We start from the raw sequence: 23,105 nt of genomic DNA on the forward strand, positions 1-23,105 counted from the left end.
GCACAAATATTTACCCGGTAATTCTTTTTATGTAGAATAAACATACTGAGGTATAATAATGTTGGATATAAGATGGCTATGTTTCTATGCATAGTGTAAATTCTGCAAATTAGACAGACTGTGCAAGACCCTCATGGGTAGTCAAGGTCGTTAAAAAAAACCTTGGCAAATGAGTATTAAACCGTTTCTTACCAAAGTTCTAGGTATATGCCTTTTTTCTCCAGGTCCATATACTCCTGCTAATCTCAGGGCACAGGTACATAATCCATCAGTACCATTAGCAGTTAACACTTTCTTCTCTGCTATACTTTTTGTTCTGGAATAGTGATCAGGATGCTGAAATAAAATTCAAAACACTATTTATAGAACATGAAGTATCTAAATACAAATAAATGGGGAATTTGTCCATGGGACACAGATGATGCCCCCGCTTGCATATAATATAAAGTTATAAATAGACATAACTGAAGAATGGTAAAAGTGACACTACCGAAATTTGTACTTGATCTGAGTTTTGTGGTAATAAGCATTGTGTATAAGTTTAAAAACATTTGATTGAGGCAAACTAAAGTTAGAGAACGGAAACGAAAAATTATGCAATTTTTATGTTTATAAAGGGGCATAACTCAAGAACAATAAAAGTGATGCCTCCCAATTTCGAACTAGATCTGTATTATGTGGTAATAAGCATTGTATATAAGTTTCATAACATTTGGTTGAGGCAAACTAAAGTTAGAGAATGGAAAGCAATTTTTCCATTTGTAAAGGGGTATAACTCTAGAACGGTTATAGTGACGCCACCAAAATTCAAATTTAATCTGTGTTTTGTGGTAATAAGCATTGTGTATAAGTTTCATAACATTTGGTTGAGGCAAACTAAAGTTAGAGAACGGAAACCAACTTTGGGATGTATGGACGGACAAGGGTAAAACTTAATGCCCCCTCTGCTACGGCGGGGGCATTAAAATAAGATTTTAATTACCGGTTTTGACTGAAAACAATTTAAAAGTTGGCAAAACCAACAGATGCTCTCCTAACAGCACAATGTACATCCATTTTATGGTGTATATTTCGTCCAAAAATTCAAAAGACTCTAACAAGTATTCATCTATTTTGAGACAATAATTTTGGAACAGTAATTCCAGCAGCAGTGAAAGTCAACCTTGTCCTGTTTTAATGACAAGTTATTCTATCCAAAAGTTAAGTCCTAACCAAAGTGCAATTAAATTACGAATGGAAATTGATTTAACATTTTTATTGTATTTCATTGTTGAAAGTTATGTTGCGAACTAATATTAAGGTCCGAAGAATTGCTAACTAGAGGCTCTAAAGAGCCTGTGTCGCTCACCTTGGTCTATGTGCATATTAAACAAAGGACACAGATGGTTTCATGACAAAATTGTGTTTTGGTGATGGTGATGTGTTTGTAGATCTTACTTTACTGAACATTCTTGCTGCTTACAATTATCTCTATCTATAATGAACTTGGCCCAGTAATTACAGTGGAAAATATTTTGTAAAAATTTACAAAAATTTACAAAATTTATGAAAATTGTAAAAAATTGACTATAAAGGGCAATAACTCCTTAAGAGGTCAATTCGACAATTTTGGTCATTTTGGCTTATTTGTAGATCTTACTTTGCTGTACATTATTGCTGTTTACAGTTTATCTCTATCTATAATAATATTCAATATAATAACCAAAAGCTGCAAAATTTTCTTAAAATTACCAATTCAGGGGCAGCAACCCAACAACGTGTTGCCTGATTGGTCTGAAAATTTCAGGGCAGATAGATCTTGACCTAATAAACAATTTTATCCACCTCAGATTTTCTCTAAATGCTTTGGTTTCAGAGATATGAGCCAAAAACTGCAATTTACCCTATGTACTATTTTTTAGCCATGTCCGCCATCTTGGTTCACGGGCAGGGTCATCAGACAAATTTTTTAAACTAGATACCCTAATGATGATTGTGGACAAGTTTGGTTAAATTTGTCTTAGTAGTTTCAGAGGAGAAGTTTTTGTAAAAGATTACAAAAATTTACGAAAAATGGTTAAAAATTGACTATAAAGGGCAATAACTCCTAAAGGGGTCAACTGACCATTTTGGTCAAGTTGACTTATTTGTAGACCTTACTTTGCTGAACATTATTGCTGTTTACAGTTTATCTCTATCTATAATATTCAAAATAATAACCAAAAACAGCAAAATTTCCTTAAAATAACCAATTCAGGGGCAGCAACCCAACAACGGGTTGTCCGATTCATCTGAAAATTTCAGGGCATATAGATCTTGACCTGATAAACAAATTTTTTAAAACTAGAATGATGATTGTGGCCAAGTTTGGTTAAATTTGGCCAAGTAGTTTCAGAGGAGAAGATTTTTTTTAAAGTTAACAGACGACGGACGACGGACGCCAAGTGATGAGAAAAGCTCACTTGGCCCTTTGGGCCAGGTGAGCTAATAAAAAAACTAATGAATAACAGCAATAAAAGTGCAGTTACATTGTTTTTGGTTTTGTCAAATTCATGAAGGGATTTTGTGTCCCTGTCAAGGATTATTCCAGTCCCTTCCATGTTATTATTACTTATCATTAGCAAATAGTTTGCTATGATTGGCAAAGATATTGTAGAAATTATAAATAAAATCAAGAAACTGAAATTAATGATACATACATACAATCTCATTCCAGACTTAAAATTTAGAATCAGATATTTAGAAACGATCCATGAAAACTTATCAATCCTTTAAAAAAACTTATTCTAAAAGGTTACCAATTCAACACTGTAATTAGACCTTAATATATATTGTTTTTATTGGTATAAATATTGATTTTGTTATCAGAAATTCAAAACCATACTAAAAATTATTGTTATATGCACATTCACAGTACCACAATCTGTCAATACCTATATTTTGGCATTGCACAAGGTCATATTTTTCTCTGACTGTCAATGACGTCTTAACACTAAATCCATTTGATGTTGGATGTGTACTGATTGATATTTTAGTCTTAGATACATCATTTTTCTATCAGTTGTTATTAGCTTTAAACTAGCAGTCAGTAACTGTGAATACTCTAAGATCTTTATTAAGTGTCTTTTTTGCTGTGGGATTTATAGATATGCTGCCATGTCCGTCTGTGTTTTCATTATATTTTTTTGCTTTGTATCGATCAGATGAGTTAAGCCCTTTTCAACTGATTTTTATAGTTTGTTCATATGTTGTACTGTTACACCACTGTCCCAGGTTAAGGGTGGGTTGAGTGCTCACAAACATGTTTAACCATGTGCCTGTCCCAAGTCAGGAGCCTGTAGTTCAGTGGTTGTCATTGGTTCATGTCTGTCATATTTGTTTTTCGCAAATTGTTTTGTTATAAATTAGGGCGTTAGTTTTCTCAATTGAATTGTTTCATATTTTTCATCTCAGGGCCTTTCATAGCCGACTGTAAGGTATGGGTTTTTCTCATTTTTGAAGACCGTACGGTTACCTTTAATTGCTTACATCCACTTCATTTGAACTTTGGTGGATAGTTGTCTCATTGGCAATCATACTTCCTCTCCTTATTTTTATATTACTTTCCCATTAACATTTTTTATTTAGAACTAAACCAGAAATGTAAAAAGAAAAAAAATTTATGCAAATATGTTCTGATTCAATTATAACTGAGACCAATTTAAATTAAATTTCATTAATTTAAATTAATCACAACACTGTTACACTGCATGACATTTAAAAAAACATTGTTACAAAATGATTCACTTAAGACAATATGTTTTCAACAAAATACAACCGTTTACACTTCTATTTGCTTCAAATAATATATAAATATAGTAAATTTACAAGGCTGTTGCCATTCTTGTCACGTCAAGACCATATTTCAGAATATTATGTCAACAATATGGTGCTTAGAATCAAGTACTTTGTGCTATTTACAACAGTGGAGTCTATCCTAATACCATAATTGACAAACAAAATAACAATTAATATAGTCTGGAATTGTCATGGAAAAATGGATACATCACTACAGAATGGGAAAATTAGATAAGATTGCTATTTTAGATGGTATAAGGAAATTGCTGTGCAAATCTATTGATCATGTTGTCACTGTTAAGTGTTCTAGATTGAATATAAGTATAGAGTATTGAATGTAACACAGTCATCGGTCTTTCTATTTAATTACAAAAATGGGCGATGTCTATGATTAGACAATAGAGTAACAGAGGGGAACTGACCATGGGATTGTTATCTTATTTCAATAAAATAGTTTAAAAATCGGCAGAAGAAATATTTTAACTTTACTCTCTAACTATTGGAATTCTATGAATAAAATCAAGTTAACTATGAGTAATGCTAGGTTTCCTTTGAATATAAAAAAAAATGAAAAACAGCTTAAAAACAAATAGATGAACCCCTTATGCCTTTGATAAATCTGTGGTCATCTTTTTTTGACTAATTAATTGTCACTGATATATATGGGAAAATTGTATATGGTAAATGAATTACTGAAACAATATTGTAATTTTGTTATTTCTACAAAGCCACAAGTGTCCTGCAAGTAAACAAAATATATTTGATTATTTCTCCCTTTGTTATAGAAACAAAAGATATAATGTAATAAAGAGCTTCATAAATGTCAATAAAAAGACAAGAAGATGAATGCAATGTTGCTTTTTCCAGCTTAAATATAAACAAACTTAAGTCCAGGATTGGTTCAGAATTTATATTACTGATTCTCATTTTGACAGAGAGTTTCCATTATTTATTTTAGATTAGCATAACATAATTGTATTTTATGTGTTGTTTTAATATTGTTTTATTGGTTTGGTATAATTTGATTGGAGACTAGTGTGATTCTGACTGAGAATGGTTTAATATTGCTTCCTTTTGTTCTAAAAGCGTACTTGAATGTTGTAGCCGCTACAGGAAGGCATGGAATACTGTTAATGAGGGTCTTCTACAGGTTCCTAATCTTGTAAAAACTTGTCTGGAACTCTCACAATCATTAACACATTTTGAAAATAGTTAAAAATAGTTTATCAAAGTGCAAGTTCTTTTTTACTTTATCATATCCCCATTAACTTTGTGCAGATAAAAAGTATTAAACCATTTTCATTAAAAATAATGGCTTAAAAGGGCAATCTAGTAACATGATTTTATAGAAAAAAGATTTTTGCATTAAAAAATAAACTGTTATCTCAGAGATATGTCTCGCCTTTTTGTAATTTTGATAATGCAAATGTTGAAATTGAAATTGCAATACTTTAACATGTATTGTAAGTAATGCAAATATTCAAAGTCAATGAACCATGACTGAAGGTACATGGCTAAACAATTTCGATGGAATGAGATGTGCCAATGCTAATACAACTGCATACCAAATACCATTGACTTATTATAAGTCGTTCCCTTTAAACAAACCTAAACACAAACATTAACTTGTAAACTATGTAAAAGTTTCAAGGTCAATGAACCATGATCAGGGGTGGGGCTATATAATCTCCATGGAAACAATACTTGTAAATGCCAATAAATTTGCATACCAAATATCAATGACTTAACATTAGCAGTTCATCTTAAACTGATCTAATCACAAACTAATACATGTAAACTAAGCAAAAGTTTCAAAGTAAATAGACCATGACTGAGGGGGCGGGGCCAAATATTCTCCATGGAAATGAGATGTGCTAATGCTTATACAACTGAACACCAATTAACATTGGCCTACCACTAATGGTTCCCCTTGAACTGACCTATTCACAAACTAATACATGTAAACTTAGCAAAATTTTCAAAGTCTATAGACCATGACGAAGGGGGCGGAGCCAAATAATCTCCATGGAAATGAGATATGCCCCAGCTTATACAACTGCACACAAAATATCATTGACCTACCACTAGTGGTTCCCCATAAATTGACCTAATCACAAACTAATACATGTTAACTATGAAAAGTTTCAAAGTCAATAGACCTTGACTGAGGGGGCGGGGCCAAATAATCTCCATGGTAATGAGATGTGCCAATGCTAATACAACTGCATACCAAATATCATTGACCTACCACTAGTGGTTCACCATGAACTAGACCTAACTGGACGCCTGAAACAGCATACCTATGTCTCGCTTTTTGACTCCGTCAAGGCGAGACAAAAATCAGATACTAAATTCGATTTTATATGATTCAAATAAAAGCATAAGGATGCCTAATAATTACTAACTTCGATTTTATTTTGCACTTAGTGAAAAGTAAAGACAAGTGTGGACTATATTGCTATGTCTTTGAGATAAAGATTCAAAGACAAGTGTGGACTATATTTCTATAATGACTATATGCCTTTGAGATAAAGATGTAAAGACAAGTGTGGACTATATTGCTATAATGACTATATGTCTTTGAGATAAAGATTCAAAGACAACTGTGGACTATATTGCTATAATGACTATATGCCTTTGAGATAAAAATGTAAAGACAAGTGTGGACTATATTGCTATATGCCTTTGAGATAAAGATGTATGACAATTTTATATCAAACTTTCAATCATGCAACTTGCACTTAGAGAAAAGTAAAGACAAGTGGGGAATATATTGCTGTCTTTGAAATGCAAGCAAATCGCTTAATTCAGGGAAAAAAATACATCTATAAAAATAGTTTCTAGCAAACAATTTAATAAAAGAAGAACATTTGAAAGTTATGCATAAGCTTCGTCTTTATTGCAGAATGAAGAGTTACTCATCCTGTTATAATTTAATTACAAACCAGATAACACATGACTTGACAATCAACTAATATAACTAACGAACCATGATCACTCTTTACTACTCTTTCATACAATATTTTATAAATAACAATGCCCTTATGCAGTCAAATGACTTTCTTGTCATTTAAATTGAGTCATTTACAAAAGTTCAGACTGTGATAACTGGTGATGTATTCATGTGGTATCTGCTTCACTTACTGTTGTCTAGGACAAGGCAGCCATTTTGAACATTCTGACTAAATGGCGAAATAATATCATTTTTATTAAGGAAATTAAGAAACATGAAAACTAAACTTGATGAAAACTGACAGAATGTCAATAAACAAAAAACCCAAAAATTTCTGTAATAAATTGCTCCATATATTTAGTAGAAAACATTCATCTGAAAAAAATTCTCATGTCCACAGTTGACCATATAAGTTTACAAATTTTCTTATTTTCTAAAATTAGATGATGCGTATACAATACTGATGTTGACCCTGAGAGAAAAACTAAAAAAATAAAGTTTGGACCTAAATGCATATCTCAAGAGGAGCAAATGATAGTTTTAATGATCATAAGAACTGTGTTTATGACACAGTCAGAATTTAGTGTAGTTAAATATAGATATACCACTTTGAATGTCTATAACAAAGCCATATATGTGAATTATACCCCAAGTTGTTGAAAGATGAAATGTTAGTTATGGTGACCTAAATGTTCAGGAATTGTGTTTAGAACTGTAGCATTTAAATGTCTCATAATGACTGCCTTGTTTGGTCCTTACCCCAGAAACTATGAAGTCTCTGAAATTTTGTCTTCAGTGCAAAAGTTTAACCAAGGACCTCAAGCATAAAATATAGGTAAAGGTAATCCATATATAAAAGAACTACTCACTATGAAGCATAAAAGGGATGTATTGGAAGTATTATTCATAAAAAAAAGTTCCTAATCATGACAAATACAACACTTTACAGAAATCTCTATAGAATAAAATGTAGATCAAAATTGTTTTAGAAGAAAATTGTATTGTAATATCACAGGAATAGTTGTGATTTATTGGCCTACATGAATAAAAGGAGAAGTGGGAAATTCATCAATATGTCAAGCTTTCAAACTTTATCAACCACATTAAATTCCAGTAGTTTATTGGAAAAATTAATGATCTATTCTCAAATTTGTTTCAGTTTATATTTGTATTTTCTTTTTGTATTTGTTGCATGTCACTTTATCAATGGCATACAATACAGTAGCAAGAACAGATAATAATGCATCCAAATTCAACGCGTTTTTTTTGGTAATGTTGCTAATGATCATCATCTAAAATTTACAGAAAAATCACTTATGTCATCAAATCAGTAAAGTGAATTTGAAAGTATTTGCAAAGGAAAATGAACATATTGTTTATTTGAGCAAGTGAATTAAGCTACTGCAGGGGCATAAAATAAGAGGCAAATGAAGATTGTTTAATTTTATATCATCAAAAAAGTGGTATATGACAGTAATCTGTATAGCAGTTTGGTGTACAGCTGGAATAGCTGCACAACAATGTTGCATTAAGAATACACTGCAATGTGATTTAGCAACAAAAAAGGGAAAATTGGATCTCCAGCATTAAAATAAACTAGGTTTTTTATTTCTAGCTAAAAAATGAGCACATAGTCCTGAATTTTTTACTTTGCAATTGACTATGTGCTACTGCAGGAGTGTGATACTAAAATTGTAAGAAAATATCAACAGTAGAATTTTTTTCTATATTTCTGTTGTTGAGAAAAATGTCTACGTCTTTTTATTTCAAATAATTGTATAATTTCACAAATATTTCACCACATTCGGTGTTCATCTTAGGACTTTTTTAAAGGCCTGTAAATGAAGGAACACTTTACAAAAAAATGGATGAAATTCAAAGTTGTATAATTTTCTGGTAAAAAAAAGTATTGAAAAATGAAATTTTGTGTTTTAACATAAAACATGCAAATTTCAAACTGAAATATGTCAAAAAGTAAGTCATGAAGGCATATTTTTCTTTACATATTTGGATAGTGCATCAGCAAGAGATCTTTTCTGTAATGTATGCCCTTAAAAGACTCTTGTTTCAAATAATTCGATTAGGCACGACTCCATTTAAACAAAAAATACATGCAAAGCAAGTTAACATTTATAAAATCATTTGTATAATTTTAGGCCACAGTCAAATTGAATACAGCCATTACTGATCATATTGAATTTTATGCTGAAAGTCTGTACGCTAAAGATTTTACTACAGATATCATATGAACTTAACACCTGTCCTAAGTCAGGAATCTGATGTTCAGTAGTTGTCGTTTGTTGATGTGCTTGATAAGTGTTTCTCGTTTCTCGTTTTTTATATAGATTAGACCGTTGGTTTTCTCATTTGAATGGTTTTACACAAGTCATTTTTGGGGCCCTATATAGCTTGCTGTTCGGTGTGAGCCAAGGCTCCCTGTTGAGGACCGTACTTTGACCTATAATGGTTTACTTTTACAAATTGTGACTTGGATGGAGAGTTGTCTCATTGGCACTCATACCACATCTTCTTATATCTATTAACATTAGCAAGATCCATGGAAATAAGGTCAAGGTCATATGAACCCTGCCAGATGGACATGTACACCTTACAATCACTCCATAAACAAAATATATTTGACCTATTGCTTAAAGTATCTGCATGAGGAACAGATGTGCCCATTAAAACTTAGAACATACTGCTTCTGTAGTATCCTGGTGATCTACCTTCTGAAATATAAAGCTTTATGCAAAGAGCTGCTGTTAGTGGATAAGCATACCTAAGTCTCAAATTGGGGGACAACCATAGCACCTGAGACAAAACCCAATTTAAACATATTTGGTATACCTGTAGTGTAACATATAGTGATATGGAGCTATTTCTATTGCTTCAGTCATTCAGATAGGCATTGTTTATTAATTGGTTGATGGTTTTTGGCTGACTGTTAAGTGGCAAATATTTCATGCATCTTCAAATCAGTGCTAGGAGCCATCTGGAATTTGCAGTGATGTGTTAGCCATTGCTATATATCAAAGGCCGAATTGTGATTATAAGATGAAGAACAGCAATCAAACATTGTTCATTTACTTTTGGTTCTGTTAAGTATGTGTTAGGATTTTGTGTCATAAATTACTACATCATATACCTTCTTTTCTGTCAGATCTAAATTCTAGTGTTCTCCATTTATTGAAAATCATTAAATGTATGCAAATAGTGCAATAAACAAAATAATACTCCTGTAAAAAATGCAATCAGTCATAATCAAAATATAACATTACCTTTCAATATTTCATAATATGCCATAACATATTTGAAATATTTATGAAAAATATTGAGTTTCTATTTTGTATGAAACATAATCAATAGTTTTGTTTTTTTCAATTACAAAATTTGGTGAATTTTCCAATAATTATAAGATCCATTCAAAAGCAAAACACAGTTCTCTATAGACAAAGTTCCAACGACCTGTCGTTCAAACATGACAACTGAGAAATTAAGATAAACAAAACTAAAGACAGAAACATGCACATTCCATTTTCTAAATGAATAGGAAATGTGATGCCATTTATAAAAACAGAAAGTGGAGGTTAAGCACACAAAACAGACAAGAATGAAAGAAAATACAATTGAGTTAGATTATCAACAACATACAATTTTTGACCTTATTCCATTTAATATGAATGTGGTCCATATCCAAGATTTCTATAAACAATTCACTTTGTCAATTGAATCCTTTATGTTATTACAATAAAAATAGAACAATGCAAGGGATGTACAGAAAATTTAAAATTACTAGCCTTACTATTTCTTAAAACTTAGCAATTTCATTAGCCTTGCTACATCAACATTTCATATTGAGGTTTGATCCCATATTCATCTATTCCTTAGTTCCTACAGTCTTGGTTAAATTGGTTTTATACAACACATAATAATAAAACTTGTCAATGTTAATTTATACAGACTTTTGTACAACTTGTTTTGCATGAAAATTCAGCAAAAAAGGTAATTTTCAAGTGGTAAAAATGTTCAGATTGATGTATGCAAGTTTTCACATTAAAAAGTGACAGACTCTAATGCATATCAAAATAACTTTTGAATAAGCGACAATCCTCTCTGAGAATGTCCATCATGTTCCATAAGTATATCTTAGTTTTCAGAATTACCAATATCTTCTTTACAAAATAGGTAGTTATTTCATGATAGCTTACTTCAACTCATAAAGATTTTCAATATAACATTTCTTAAAAACTACATCTTAATTCATTTTGAAAACAAAATTCTTCAGTCAAAAGACACCAAATTTATAATTTGCATTTTTGTCATAAATTCAATAAAAAAAAAAGATCTTATATATCAATTTCTTTTTTTCCAGGTAAAAACTTTCAGGAAAACAAAAAATATGTCGGTTACTAAAATAACTTCCAAATATAAATCCTTACTCTATACAACTAGTGAAGCTGGGATAATAAGACATCATTTCCCTCAGCAAGATACTGCCAAAGATTTAAAAATTTTGAACTGAGTTGTTTTATTATCTTGACAAGCCATGTAAATGTTCTGATATGTATTTTTAAAATACAATGTTAAACCATGGGATACTTTTGATTTGGATTACAATATCACTAGTCAATTAGAAAAAAATAAATGTTCACTTTGTTTCCAAATGTCACAGTCTCAGTGGTATGCAAAATGCTAGCATGTACATTGATTCTAGTTGGATGAAAACAAGTTCATCTGTATACAACATTATAAACAAAGATTGATCATTACAGCGATGACCTTTCTTGTTTCATACATTTTCTGTTATATAGCATTTATTTTATTTGTTTTTAAGCTTTTGTGTTTCACCATGTTTTTGTGACTGTATTTTAGCTTTCATTATCTGACCTTAAAGTAAGTTATGTAATTTTTCAGTCAGTTATTTGGCCTTAAAGTGAGTGATGTAATCTTCAGTAGGTAACATTATATTGAGCTAAGTCAGATACCAGGTCTTAAAGTGAGTGATGTAATCTTCAGTAGGTAACATTATATTGAGTTAAGTCAGTTACCTGGTCTTAAAGTGAGTGATGTCATCTTCAGTAGGTAACATTATATTGAGCTAAGTCAGTTACCAGGTCTTAAAGTGAGTGATGTAATCTTCAGTAGGTAACATTATATTGAGCTAAGTCAGTTACCAGGTCTTAAAGTGAGTGATGTAATCTTCAGTAGGTAACATTATATTGAGCTAAGTCAGTTACCTGGTCTTAAAGTGAGTGATGTAATCTTCAGTAGGTAACATTATTTCGAGCTAAGTCACTTACCAGGTCTTAAAGTGAGTGATGTAATCTTCAGTAGGTAACATTATATTGAGCTAAGTCAGTTACCTGGTCTTAGAGTGAGTGATGTAATCTTCAATAGGTAACATTATATTGAGCATCACATTAATCATCCCTATCTTAGGGTATATAAAGTAATCTTCACTAAATTAAGTGAGAAGATGAAGCGTCACATTATTTAAATAACACATAGCTGAGAGGGTGATAGAGCAGATTGTTACCCCTAGAAAACATTGTCAACTGATACAAAGCCAATGACAATGTCTTTTCGAGGGGTGAAATGTAGCTAACATATACTTGATCTCATGTAAATTTAGGTAAGCTTTAAGTTCTTAAGGTTACTACAGTAATCTAAAATAAGGTACCAGGCATAGAAGACACATTTTAATATTATTATTTGGTCTATATGTAAATCAGGTAAGCATAAGTATGATTGTTACCTGGTCTGGAAGTAACTACAGTAATGATTCAGTAAATATTACCTGATCTAGAGGTAAGTAAGGTAAGCTGTCATCTCCATCTTTGATCTCCTGTCCACCAAATATAACATTGTAGGTACTAGTATATACAAGTCTGGTGATTTTATTTTTCATGCATGCTACAAAATACCAAATAAATAAACATTGGTATGATTAGTATCTATGTTTGATTTGTGTATCATTTATAAAGGTCCTTTCAATGCATATTTTTAGTAAAATGCTTAAGAAAAAAGAAAGAGGGAAGATTGGAAGGGGGCCATAAAAAAAAAAAACGGGGGAAAAAAATGGTCATTTAAATTTGTTTAGGCTCCAAAATTAATGGAATTTGAATCTGAACTGATAAAATAAAAGTTATAAGCATAATTCTGTTAAAGCATCTACAACATTCCTGCCAATCTGCAATGTACATGACTTTTGTGTATCTCATTCAGATGATGAGTTCAAAATGTGAAAACCCCCATACTAATAGCTGAAGTCTAAAACAATGAGAAAATACCAGGCGATAATAATTCTGGGTAGACTATACATTCAAAGCATCCAATGAAAAATGTAAAAATAAAATGAGTTCTGGGTACATCAACCCAACAAAAAACCAAATGTTATCTACAGAGGTCAACATATTGTATTTCAGATAAAAATTTTAGAAATTCAAATCAGTTTAATCCACAATGTGGAGACACAAGAGGGATTGGCAAATCCTTGAGCTTCTGTTTTAAGGAATGTCCTATATATTCAACAAAAATTCAGGACAAGTAACTATCAGAGCAATCTGTTCCCAAGCATTAATTCATATGAATACAAAATAGGCTGTTGTTTGGTCTTGATTTATACACAAATAATTACAATGATGTTATAACCTGTTCCTAAAAACTTTGTTATAAACTCACAAAACTATTTTGAAGTGAGCGACAGAAAGAGTCTAAATTTGATTTCAACATTTACTCATATAGCATTAATTTTTGCAGGTTATAAGTTCAACCTTGGATGTCCAATATAATACTTTGTTGTGGAAATTTTAATGGAAGTTATATATTCCACATTTTTTATTCTATATCTCTGGAAATTAGTTTTTCCCCACCTCCATCAAAAAGTTATCAGATCAAATGGAGGATATAACAAGTACACCATCAAACAACAAATACCAGAAACAATAGATCAAAGGGTTATCATCAGAAAGTTTCATACATTACAAAGGTATTACGTAAGATTGCTAAATTTATATCCCAGATAATAAGCTCCTGAGTATTGAAGTGTAATCACTGCTGACTTTCATTGTATTATTGCAGAAATAAAAATAGTATTATTTTGATAATAATCTCATTTCTTTCTCTATGGTGTAGGCTGTATGATATATTTCATACAATTTAATACACTTTTATGCTGTGATTTTATCTTTTTGATAATGTAGCAGTAATATTTTTGAAGAAGTGGTTTTTGCAAGAAATGACTGTACGTTACAATGATAGGAAAATTATGGATATCTATAATGAACGTGACAATTGGTCTCTCCTTTCTTGATCCCTCCTCTTGATTTGTTGCATAATTTTGGTAAATGTAATAATTGCATAGACATTTCATACAATTTCTCTGGTATTTCTGGATATCTTTTAAACCCATCAGTCTCCATTCCATGATATTCTGGAAAATTTCCAGCAGTGTTTTTTTTTCAAAATAATAACATCAAGTGTAAAAAATGAAAAGTTTATGTAACCATAAAAATGAAAAAATTTAAAAAGAAAAATACAGAAACACGACTATTAAGTTATATTTTTGAATATCATAAAGGTCATGAGACTGTTTTAAATTTATCTGCCCATCTAAATATTGCTTAATAGTTTTTACTTGCATGGGAAAAAGCATTTATCTCTCATTCCAGGATGTATTTACACTGGGTAACTTAACTGATGTTTCATTGCATTTATTTTCAATGCTTTGTGATAGACAAGGATGCAAGTAGAAGAAATGCACGTCTGGAGTACTAAATTATAAGCCTGGTATCTTTGATAAGTTTTCCCGATTTTTGATTGGTTCATTACTGGAAAAACATTATAACCAGAATAGTAGGAGAAAAGTCTGCCTTTATAATGAAATACAAATAGGTGCTTCCAAATAACAGGAAACTAATGTGTTTTTGTTATGTAAGGGGAAAGAAATGTCATAATAAGTGTCCATCATACAGACTTGGTTATATTAAAACAACAACATATTTCCTATCAATTACAATTTCTATATTTGGTTCTGTAATTTCCTTTCAAACCCTATGTAAAGTCAACTGATGGTGGATGATACAAGTTCTATAAAATAAAATGAAAATATCATATCAGCCTAAAGGTTATTTGACAACATATAGGGACTTTATGAAAAATATGAGGTATTACCACAAAAATATAATTGCTTTTTGACAAGAAACTGCCATTAAAATTATTAATATTCTGCCTTTAAATTGAAAATGATTACAGCAATTGTGTTTTTGAATGATAAAATTGTATTGTTCTCCCAAGTATATTCTATCAATTGCATTTCATGTCAAGTTTCCTCTACACTTAAGGTATCAGAGTAGATTAACTGTGTTCATAAAACTCCCACATGACATACAGCTGACGAAAACAAATCCCAGAAGATTTTCAATACTTCATACTGGAAAGAAACTGAATACATAGAATGGTATGAGAAGGAAGAGGAACATTTTGATCAAAAACACTAATTGCCCCTGGCAGTGAATGAATAATTTTTGCATTATATTCTTTACAAATGTATTTGATTTCAATGCAACCAAAAGCATACACTTTTCTAGTTTGCTGTTCCACAGAAATTTTATATCCTATATCTATTTTTATGCATATATGTTTACAAAATTTCATCCAAGAGGACAATATTAATTTAATTACATCATCTTGAAAGGAAAAAAGTAAAAAAGTAGTTAATTTAAAACAGTAGTATTATTTTTATAAATATGCATTTTGTAGATCTTGTATACACCTTATCGCTATTTAGTCCAATCCGGGAAAAACAGTTACTTAGACAAATTCCTGTTGAGTCAAGTGGAGAAAAACAAAGGTCATCAGCAATGATCTGAAGGATGAAAAAGATTGGAAAGAGAACATTTTAAAATTTTGATAGTTTAAGAAGCAATTTTTAAAAGACAAATTAAAGTCATTGAAAATGCTTTGTTTGATGTGTTTACGATGGATTAAACATGTCTATGAAAAGTTTTATGCACAAAATATTGTTTGAACATGGCCCCAGATAGCCTCAACTGGTTTGAAAAGTTGTGTAATTTTATATGAATTTGGTTAAATATACTTACCATGAAATTACATTTATATTAATAAATGTAATTTCATGGTAAGTATATTCAACCCTATAAATTCATATAAAATCTCTTCTTGAGATTTCAAAAATAACCATTTTAGAACTTATCCTGATAGGAATAAATAGCGATAATGTGTAATACAGATCATTTTGCTAAAGTTTCTGTCTTTCTATTATAGTTTTCAAGATAATATGTGAAAACTCTAAATTATGTCAAAACACTTGTCATGTAAAGGCAACAGCTACTTGTAATATAGTTGTCTGATGGTTTTGGTAACATTGAAATTTTTGTAGATCTATATATTAATTGTGTTATTTTTGCTGTTAACTGTGTGTAATTATTCAATTTTCTACATAATAAGCAAAACCACTACAATAAGTCAAATATGCCATTTCTGGGCAATAATAATCCATTCAGGAGAGGTCAAAAAGGCTTTTTTTTGTAGATATTGTATAGCTGTTCATTTTAATATTACAGTTTCTGCACGTGTATAACTATATTTTCAAGATAATAGGCAAAAACTAGAGGCTCTAAAGAGCCTGTGTCGCTCACCTTGGTCTATGTGCATATCAAACAAAGGACACTCTCCAACACTGTAGACGAGAATAGATTTCATAACAAAAATCTCTATTTTGTTGATCTTGTATTACTGATCTTTTAGTCTGTTTAGTTTCTCTCTTTCTTCTTTAGTTTTTGCTCAAAACATAAAAGTGGGTAAAAAAAATTCCTCATTTAAGGGCAATCACTCCTGTGAAGAGTTGACAGTTTACTAACTATATCGGCAAAATTTGACTTTTTAATAGATCTTCCCTTGCTGATCATTTTTGTGATTTAAAGTGTTTTTTTATCTTTTATTATTTAAATCATATAAGGCATAACGGAAAACAAATGTTTCTCTCTAAATATCATAGTTTTCATGGTAATAGGCAAAAATGAAAAAAAAAAATGGTAAAATTTGTCATTTATGGGCAATAACTCCTATAAGAATTTGTCTAACAGTTTTGATGTATATGGACAATTTTTAGAGCTCATTATTCTGAATGTTTTTTCTCCTTTCAGATTTTCTCTATTTAAAATATAGCGTTTCAAAAAATAATAGACAAAACTTGCATTTTACCCCTATGTTCTATTTTTAGCCATGTTGGTTGGTAGGCGGTGTTATCAGACACATTTTGTAAACTAGATACCCTAATGATGATTGTGGCCAAGTTTGGTTAAATTTGTCTCTGTAGTTTCCAGGAGAAGATTTTTGTAAAAAAAGATTACAAAAATTTACAAAAAAATTGTTAAAAATTTACTATAAAGGGCATTACTCCTTAAGGGGTCAATTGAACATTTTGGTCATGTTGACTTATTTGTAGATCTTACTTTGATGAATATTATTGCTCTTTACAGTTTATCTCTATCTATAATAATATTGAAGATAATAACCAAAAACTGAAAAATTTCCTTAAAATTACCAATTCAGGGGCAGTAACCCAACTACAGGTTGTCTGATTTGTCTGAAAATTTCAGGGCAGATAGATCTTAACCTGATGAACATTTTTACCCCTGTCATGTTGCTCTAAATGCTTTAGTTTCAGAGATATCAGCCAAAATCTGCATTTTACCCCTATGTTCTATCTTTAGCCATGTCGGCCATGTCGGCCATGTTGGTTGGAAGGCGGGGTCATCGGACACATTTTTTAAACAAGAAATGATTGTAACAGGATGCTGTTACAAAGTCTCCCAAACAAAGCTCCCATAATCGTCATTCCCAGGGTTGCCTGACATTGGGCAAAGTCCAGTGAAAATTGGTTTGGTCCAGTAAAGTTATATGCATTATTGATGCCTGGGGACTGACCCTGTATATCATTCAAATATCTTGGCATGACAATCCAGAATATATATGTAGGACTCGGAGGTGCGATGGGGACGCTGAAGTGCGATGGTCTACGCCGAAGTGCTATGGTCCTTTCGCTGAAGTGCGATGGTTTTGCATGACGTTTGGATATTGTGACGTTTTTAAATAGTTATTAAACTAAATGGATTCACAGGCAGGAGGATAAGATTTGTAGATGAAGGTTTCATGTGTGCAAAGGAAACAGAATGAAACGAACGATTCAAGTCCCGAACAGTTTTGATCATTAGAGGTGGAGATTACAAAAATATGTAAAACTAAATCAGACAGCAAACCATGGGGAACAAGGCTGCTAAAAGATGATCTTGGTCTTCAGATGGACTAACCAGTGTTCGGAAACATGTATAATGTATGCCGCAAACGATTTGTACGACAAATAAAACATCTTGATCTTAATATTAATTTTGACTTCTCTTCAAGTATACATCACATGATTTTGTGTGAACAATCTAATGATAAAATAAAATAAATTATTAGCAATGTTTTCGTTATATCAAGTAGCGATAATTTTGTTTTATTCTTGAGATGAATCCTGCTTTGTAAAAAAACATGCAATCTTAGTAATTTTATTGTGTTTACAGTATTAATCTTCTGCAATTGGTTAGACCAAAATAAACCTGAATGGTCCCAACTTGGTGTACTTCTCAATTTCTGCTGCTCAACGGAGAAGCAGATTATTCTCAAGCTTTTGACAGAATATGCGTCACGTCTCATATGAGTCAAGCATAAATGTACATGGTGGTTTTTATTTCTTAAAAACTGTTGATATCATATAAATGGATGAATGAGTGTTGTGAGCAATTTCTTAGCTATGACTTGACAAAGAACAAGTTACTAGTATATTTGATAAAATTAGATGGATCCTACTTAGTTAGTACTATAGACTGCCGCGCTGAACTCGTTTTTTTTTTTATCGCACTTGAACACTCAATATAAAGACATGTCCTCCCAACTCGAATCTGTTATTCTTAATCTGAGCCATCCAGTCTATTTGTCAGTTCAGTATCGGACTCCATACTGTTGTGTGCTAAGCGAATAATTAGCAAATTAAAAATTAAAGTTTTTGGTTTTACCCGACCAGAAATAAAATCCGATCTTCCAAATGCGAATTTGCACGCTAACCACTACACCGCCACATTAAATGGGGTTTTAACTTCAGACCATCGCATTTAGCTAGTATACACAACGTCACAGTTAGAACATCGCACTTCAGCGAACCCACAAACGCACTTCAGCGTATTTAACAACAAGTTAGCGTCACAATGTCACCATCGCACTTCAGCGTGTTAACCAACGCACTTCAGCGTGGACCATCGCACTTCAGCGTGACCATCGCGGTTCGGAGTACCATCGCGGTTCAGAGTCCTACATATATATATATTGTTAAGGGGTGTGGATCTGGACCATTTACAAGATATTAGAACATTGGGGGTGGGGGGAACCCCTGGGGACTGACCCTATACATCATTCAAATCTTCGAGACATGACGAACAGGAATATATATGGTTAAGGGGTGGGGATCTCGACCATTTACAAGATATTAGAACATGTGGGGTGGGGGAAACCCCTGGGGACTGACCCTATACATCATTCAAATGTTCGAGACATGACGAACAAGAATATGTATGGTTTAGGGGTGGGGATCTCGACCATTTACAAGATATTAAAACTTTCTCAAATGGCAGGGGGTGGGGATAACCCCAGAGGACTAAACTTTTGTTTCATTTAATGTGCTTTATCATTTAGAACATTTTCAATTATAAAGATTGTGTCTATCACAAACGGTTTTCAATTAATAATCATTTGAAAATTTTAAAAAATGAAATCCCATAGGGTTCTATAGTAAAACCCTCCTTTCTTTTTGCCCCTCAAAGTACCTGTTAAACCGTTTGTGATAGACACATTATTTTTTAAATTTTCAAATGATTATAAATTGAAAACCGTTTGTCTATTTTTAGCCATGGTGGCCATCTTGGTTGGAAGGCCGGGTCTTCGGAAATTTTTTTTAAACTAGATACCCCAATGATGATTGTGGCCAAGTTTGATTAAATTTGGTCCAGTAGTTTCAGAGAAGAAGATTTTTGTAAAAGTTAATGGACGACGACGGACGACAGAAGACGACAACGGAGTACGGACGACAAGTGATGATAAAAGCTCACTTGGTCCATAGGGCCAGGAAAGATAATTTTTGCCCTGTAAGATTTTTTCAATCTACATATACATCATTGTTTCAAGAAATTGAAACATTAAATACAATGTATGTTCTATTCTTAGCAATGGTGGCCATTTTGGTCAATTGGCAGGAACAAAAGACATAAATTTATACCAGATACCCTAAGGATCATTCAGCCTAAGTTTCTTTGAAATTGGTTGAGTGGTTTCAGAATAAAAGATTTTCTTAAATGTTACAACAATGGACAACGAAAATGATGGACAACCTCAGCCAAATGATTGCAACAGCTCACCTGTCCCATAGGACCAGGTGAGTTAAAAAGGTAAATCCTGAAAATAGACATATCACCTAATAACCATGGACAAATATAGTTACCTATTACTCATGATAAGTTTCTCATGAAAAAATGTACTTGATCCTTATAATTCTCAGTATTTATTATAACCTAAGACAAAAACAACTTGGTGAAATACAGACTTATTATATACTTTTGATTGAGAAAAATGTAGCAGTAAAACATTTAAACATTTGGTTATCACTTTTCTACTTTTCTAGATTACAAAAATTCATGATTTAATCAGAGGAACAACATATATTGCATTAAATGATATAATTAGGATAATAGAATTCAAAAGTAAATATAATTTACCCATTAAACAGGTGTATTTTATTATAAAAAATAGTTATAAAATAGATATAAATATTCCAAAATAACGTATTTATTAATGACAATGATTTGTGCAAATATGTTCACATCACTTTGATCTAAATGCAAATTCATTATTTAAAATCTAATAGAAAAAACAAGATACCTTACTTTTTTGCTTTGAAATGTTCTTTAAATGAAACAATATTGGTGTTAAATTTATTAAAAATATTTGGAAACAGTCTTTTGAAGCCAATGATTACTGAAAATTCAGAAATTATGGCGAGGTTTTTATTAGTGTGAATAATGCAACTTGGTGATTACCACAATAACAAGCATTCTGCATGGCAATACATAGTCCCCTACCTATTAAAAATTCATTGTACTGGAACAAAATGCCAACTTGATCTATAACTTGTCATGGTGTTAACTATATAACAAATATCAAGTCAATATCTTCAAGCATGATGAAAAAAACTGTGGAAAACTGATTATTTAAGTGAATTTTCTATGTCCAAGGACCATAACTCTGCACAAAATCATCAGTCCGGAACAAAATTCGAAGTTGATCTGTAACTTGTCATGATAAAAGTATATACCAATTATCAAATCAATATTTTCAAGCATGACGAAAAAAAGTGAGGAAAACTGATTATTTGAGTGACTTTTCTAATTCCAAGAACCATAACTCTGCACAAAATCATTAGACCGGAACAAAATTCAAAATTGATCTGTAACTTGTCATAATAAAACAATACACCAAATATCAAATCAATATCTTCAAGGACGAAGAAAAAAAGTGTGGAAAACTGATTTGCCAGACTGACGGACAGACAGACAAACTGACAGAGTGCAAACCTAAAGTCCCCTTTGACTTTGTCAGTAGGGAACTAATAAGAACTAGCATTCTGATATCTGATACATAACTCTGTATGGAGATTTTCCTGAAATCGCAAGAAATAATCTCACATTTTTGTCCATTCTTCAAAAATTGCAATAATAAATGCACACAATAATTTCTGATTTTACAGAAGTTACATACTCTTTACAGTATAAACCACATATTTGTTAGTAATTTGTTTAATATTTTTGCTCCTGGTCAGTTTAATATGAGTGAACATGGAAAATTCTAATACTATAAATTGAATGAACATAACAGTGTAAAATCTCAATAGGATTTCTGAAAAAAATACTTGAGTTATTGTAAAACATATGAAAAATTGCCTTGTTTATTTTTCAAATTAAAAAAAAAATGGCTTACTTTCCCCACACATATAGCTAAGATAGTCTGAGGTACTCTGTATAAGTAGGTCACCTAGATCTCTTAGCTACTGACATTCCAATTTTATTATCCGAGTGTAGGCTATATCAAAATTCTAAATGGCTGCTAAAGGCAAATTCTGTGTATGTAACTTTACTTATAAACAAGCATTCTGAGAGTATTGCATGGCAATACATAGTCCCCTACCGGGTAAAAATTCATGATACTGGAACAAAATGCTAACTTGTTCTATAACTTGTCATGGTGTAAACAAAAAGTAAATATCATGTCAATATCTTCAAGCATGACTAAAAACAGTGTGGAAAACTGATTATATGAGTAAATTTTTCAAGTCCAAGGACCATAACTCTGCACAAAATTATTAGATCAAAACACAAAAAATTTGAACTTGATCAGTAACTTGTCATAATAAAACTATATACCAATTATCAATCAATATCTTATAAGCATGATGAAAAAAAACATTAGATATGATTAATAGTTCTTTAAAATTAGATATGATCAGTGTATATCTATTTTCAAATTATAATCAAATATAATTAATAGCTCCAAATATTTTTTCTTTCATTTGTCACAAACTAATATAGATTTGTAACTTATCTATAAATTGTCAACAACTTTTATCTACACAATGGAATGTATTGAAATATATACATTAATAAAAATAGATTATTATCTAATTAAAGGATTTCTCTTCATAATTTTTTTTTATATATATATAGCATTCAGAAAATTAGTTTATACTAAATAACAAACAAAACTGCCAAAAAATTCTTCAAATAATTTAACAAAGAATCTTTTAAAAAAAATGAGTTATCTCCCTTTGTACAGAAATATGGTTTAACATAGTACTCTAACATTAGATATGGTCCAGAGTTATGGTCCATAACTCTGGACTAAATCATCAGACCGGAACAAAATTCGAACTTGATCTATAACTTGTCATGTTTAAACTATATACCAAATATCAAATCAATATCTTCCAGAACGAAGAAAAAAAGTGTGGAAAGCTGATTTGCCGGACTGACGGATGGACAGACGGACGGACAGACAGAAGGACAGACTGACAGACGGACAGATGGACGGAGTGCAAACCTAAAGTCCCCTTCGACTTCATCAGTAGGGGACAAAAAAAAAATAATTGACTAATGCTCAAAAACTTTTTCCACTTTATAGCAAATCTAAGAAAACTTCAAACATTTGAAGTGTTCATAGCATTTGTCAGAAT

The 23,105-nt window shown here is 31.4% G+C and overlaps 1 protein-coding gene across 2 annotated transcripts in view; it reads right to left on the minus strand.

The window, feature by feature from the left end:
- Positions 1 to 23,105, minus strand: part of LOC127708858 (short-chain dehydrogenase/reductase family 42E member 1-like) — a 90,182-nt gene that overhangs the window by 40,493 nt on the left and 26,584 nt on the right. For both annotated transcript variants that reach the window (XM_052214026.1, XM_052214025.1), the window contains exons 5-6: positions 12,567 to 12,682; positions 193 to 336 (exon numbers count right to left, since the gene is read on the minus strand). In XM_052214026.1, the coding sequence (XP_052069986.1) occupies positions 193 to 336; positions 12,567 to 12,682 (260 nt within the window). The remainder of the gene's footprint in view (positions 1 to 192; positions 337 to 12,566; positions 12,683 to 23,105) is intronic.

The sequence above is a fragment of the Mytilus californianus genome, unplaced genomic scaffold (assembly GCF_021869535.1).
Source record: "Mytilus californianus isolate M0D057914Y unplaced genomic scaffold, xbMytCali1.0.p SCAF_7, whole genome shotgun sequence".
In the NCBI taxonomy this organism is placed as follows: Eukaryota; Metazoa; Mollusca; class Bivalvia; order Mytilida; family Mytilidae; genus Mytilus; species Mytilus californianus.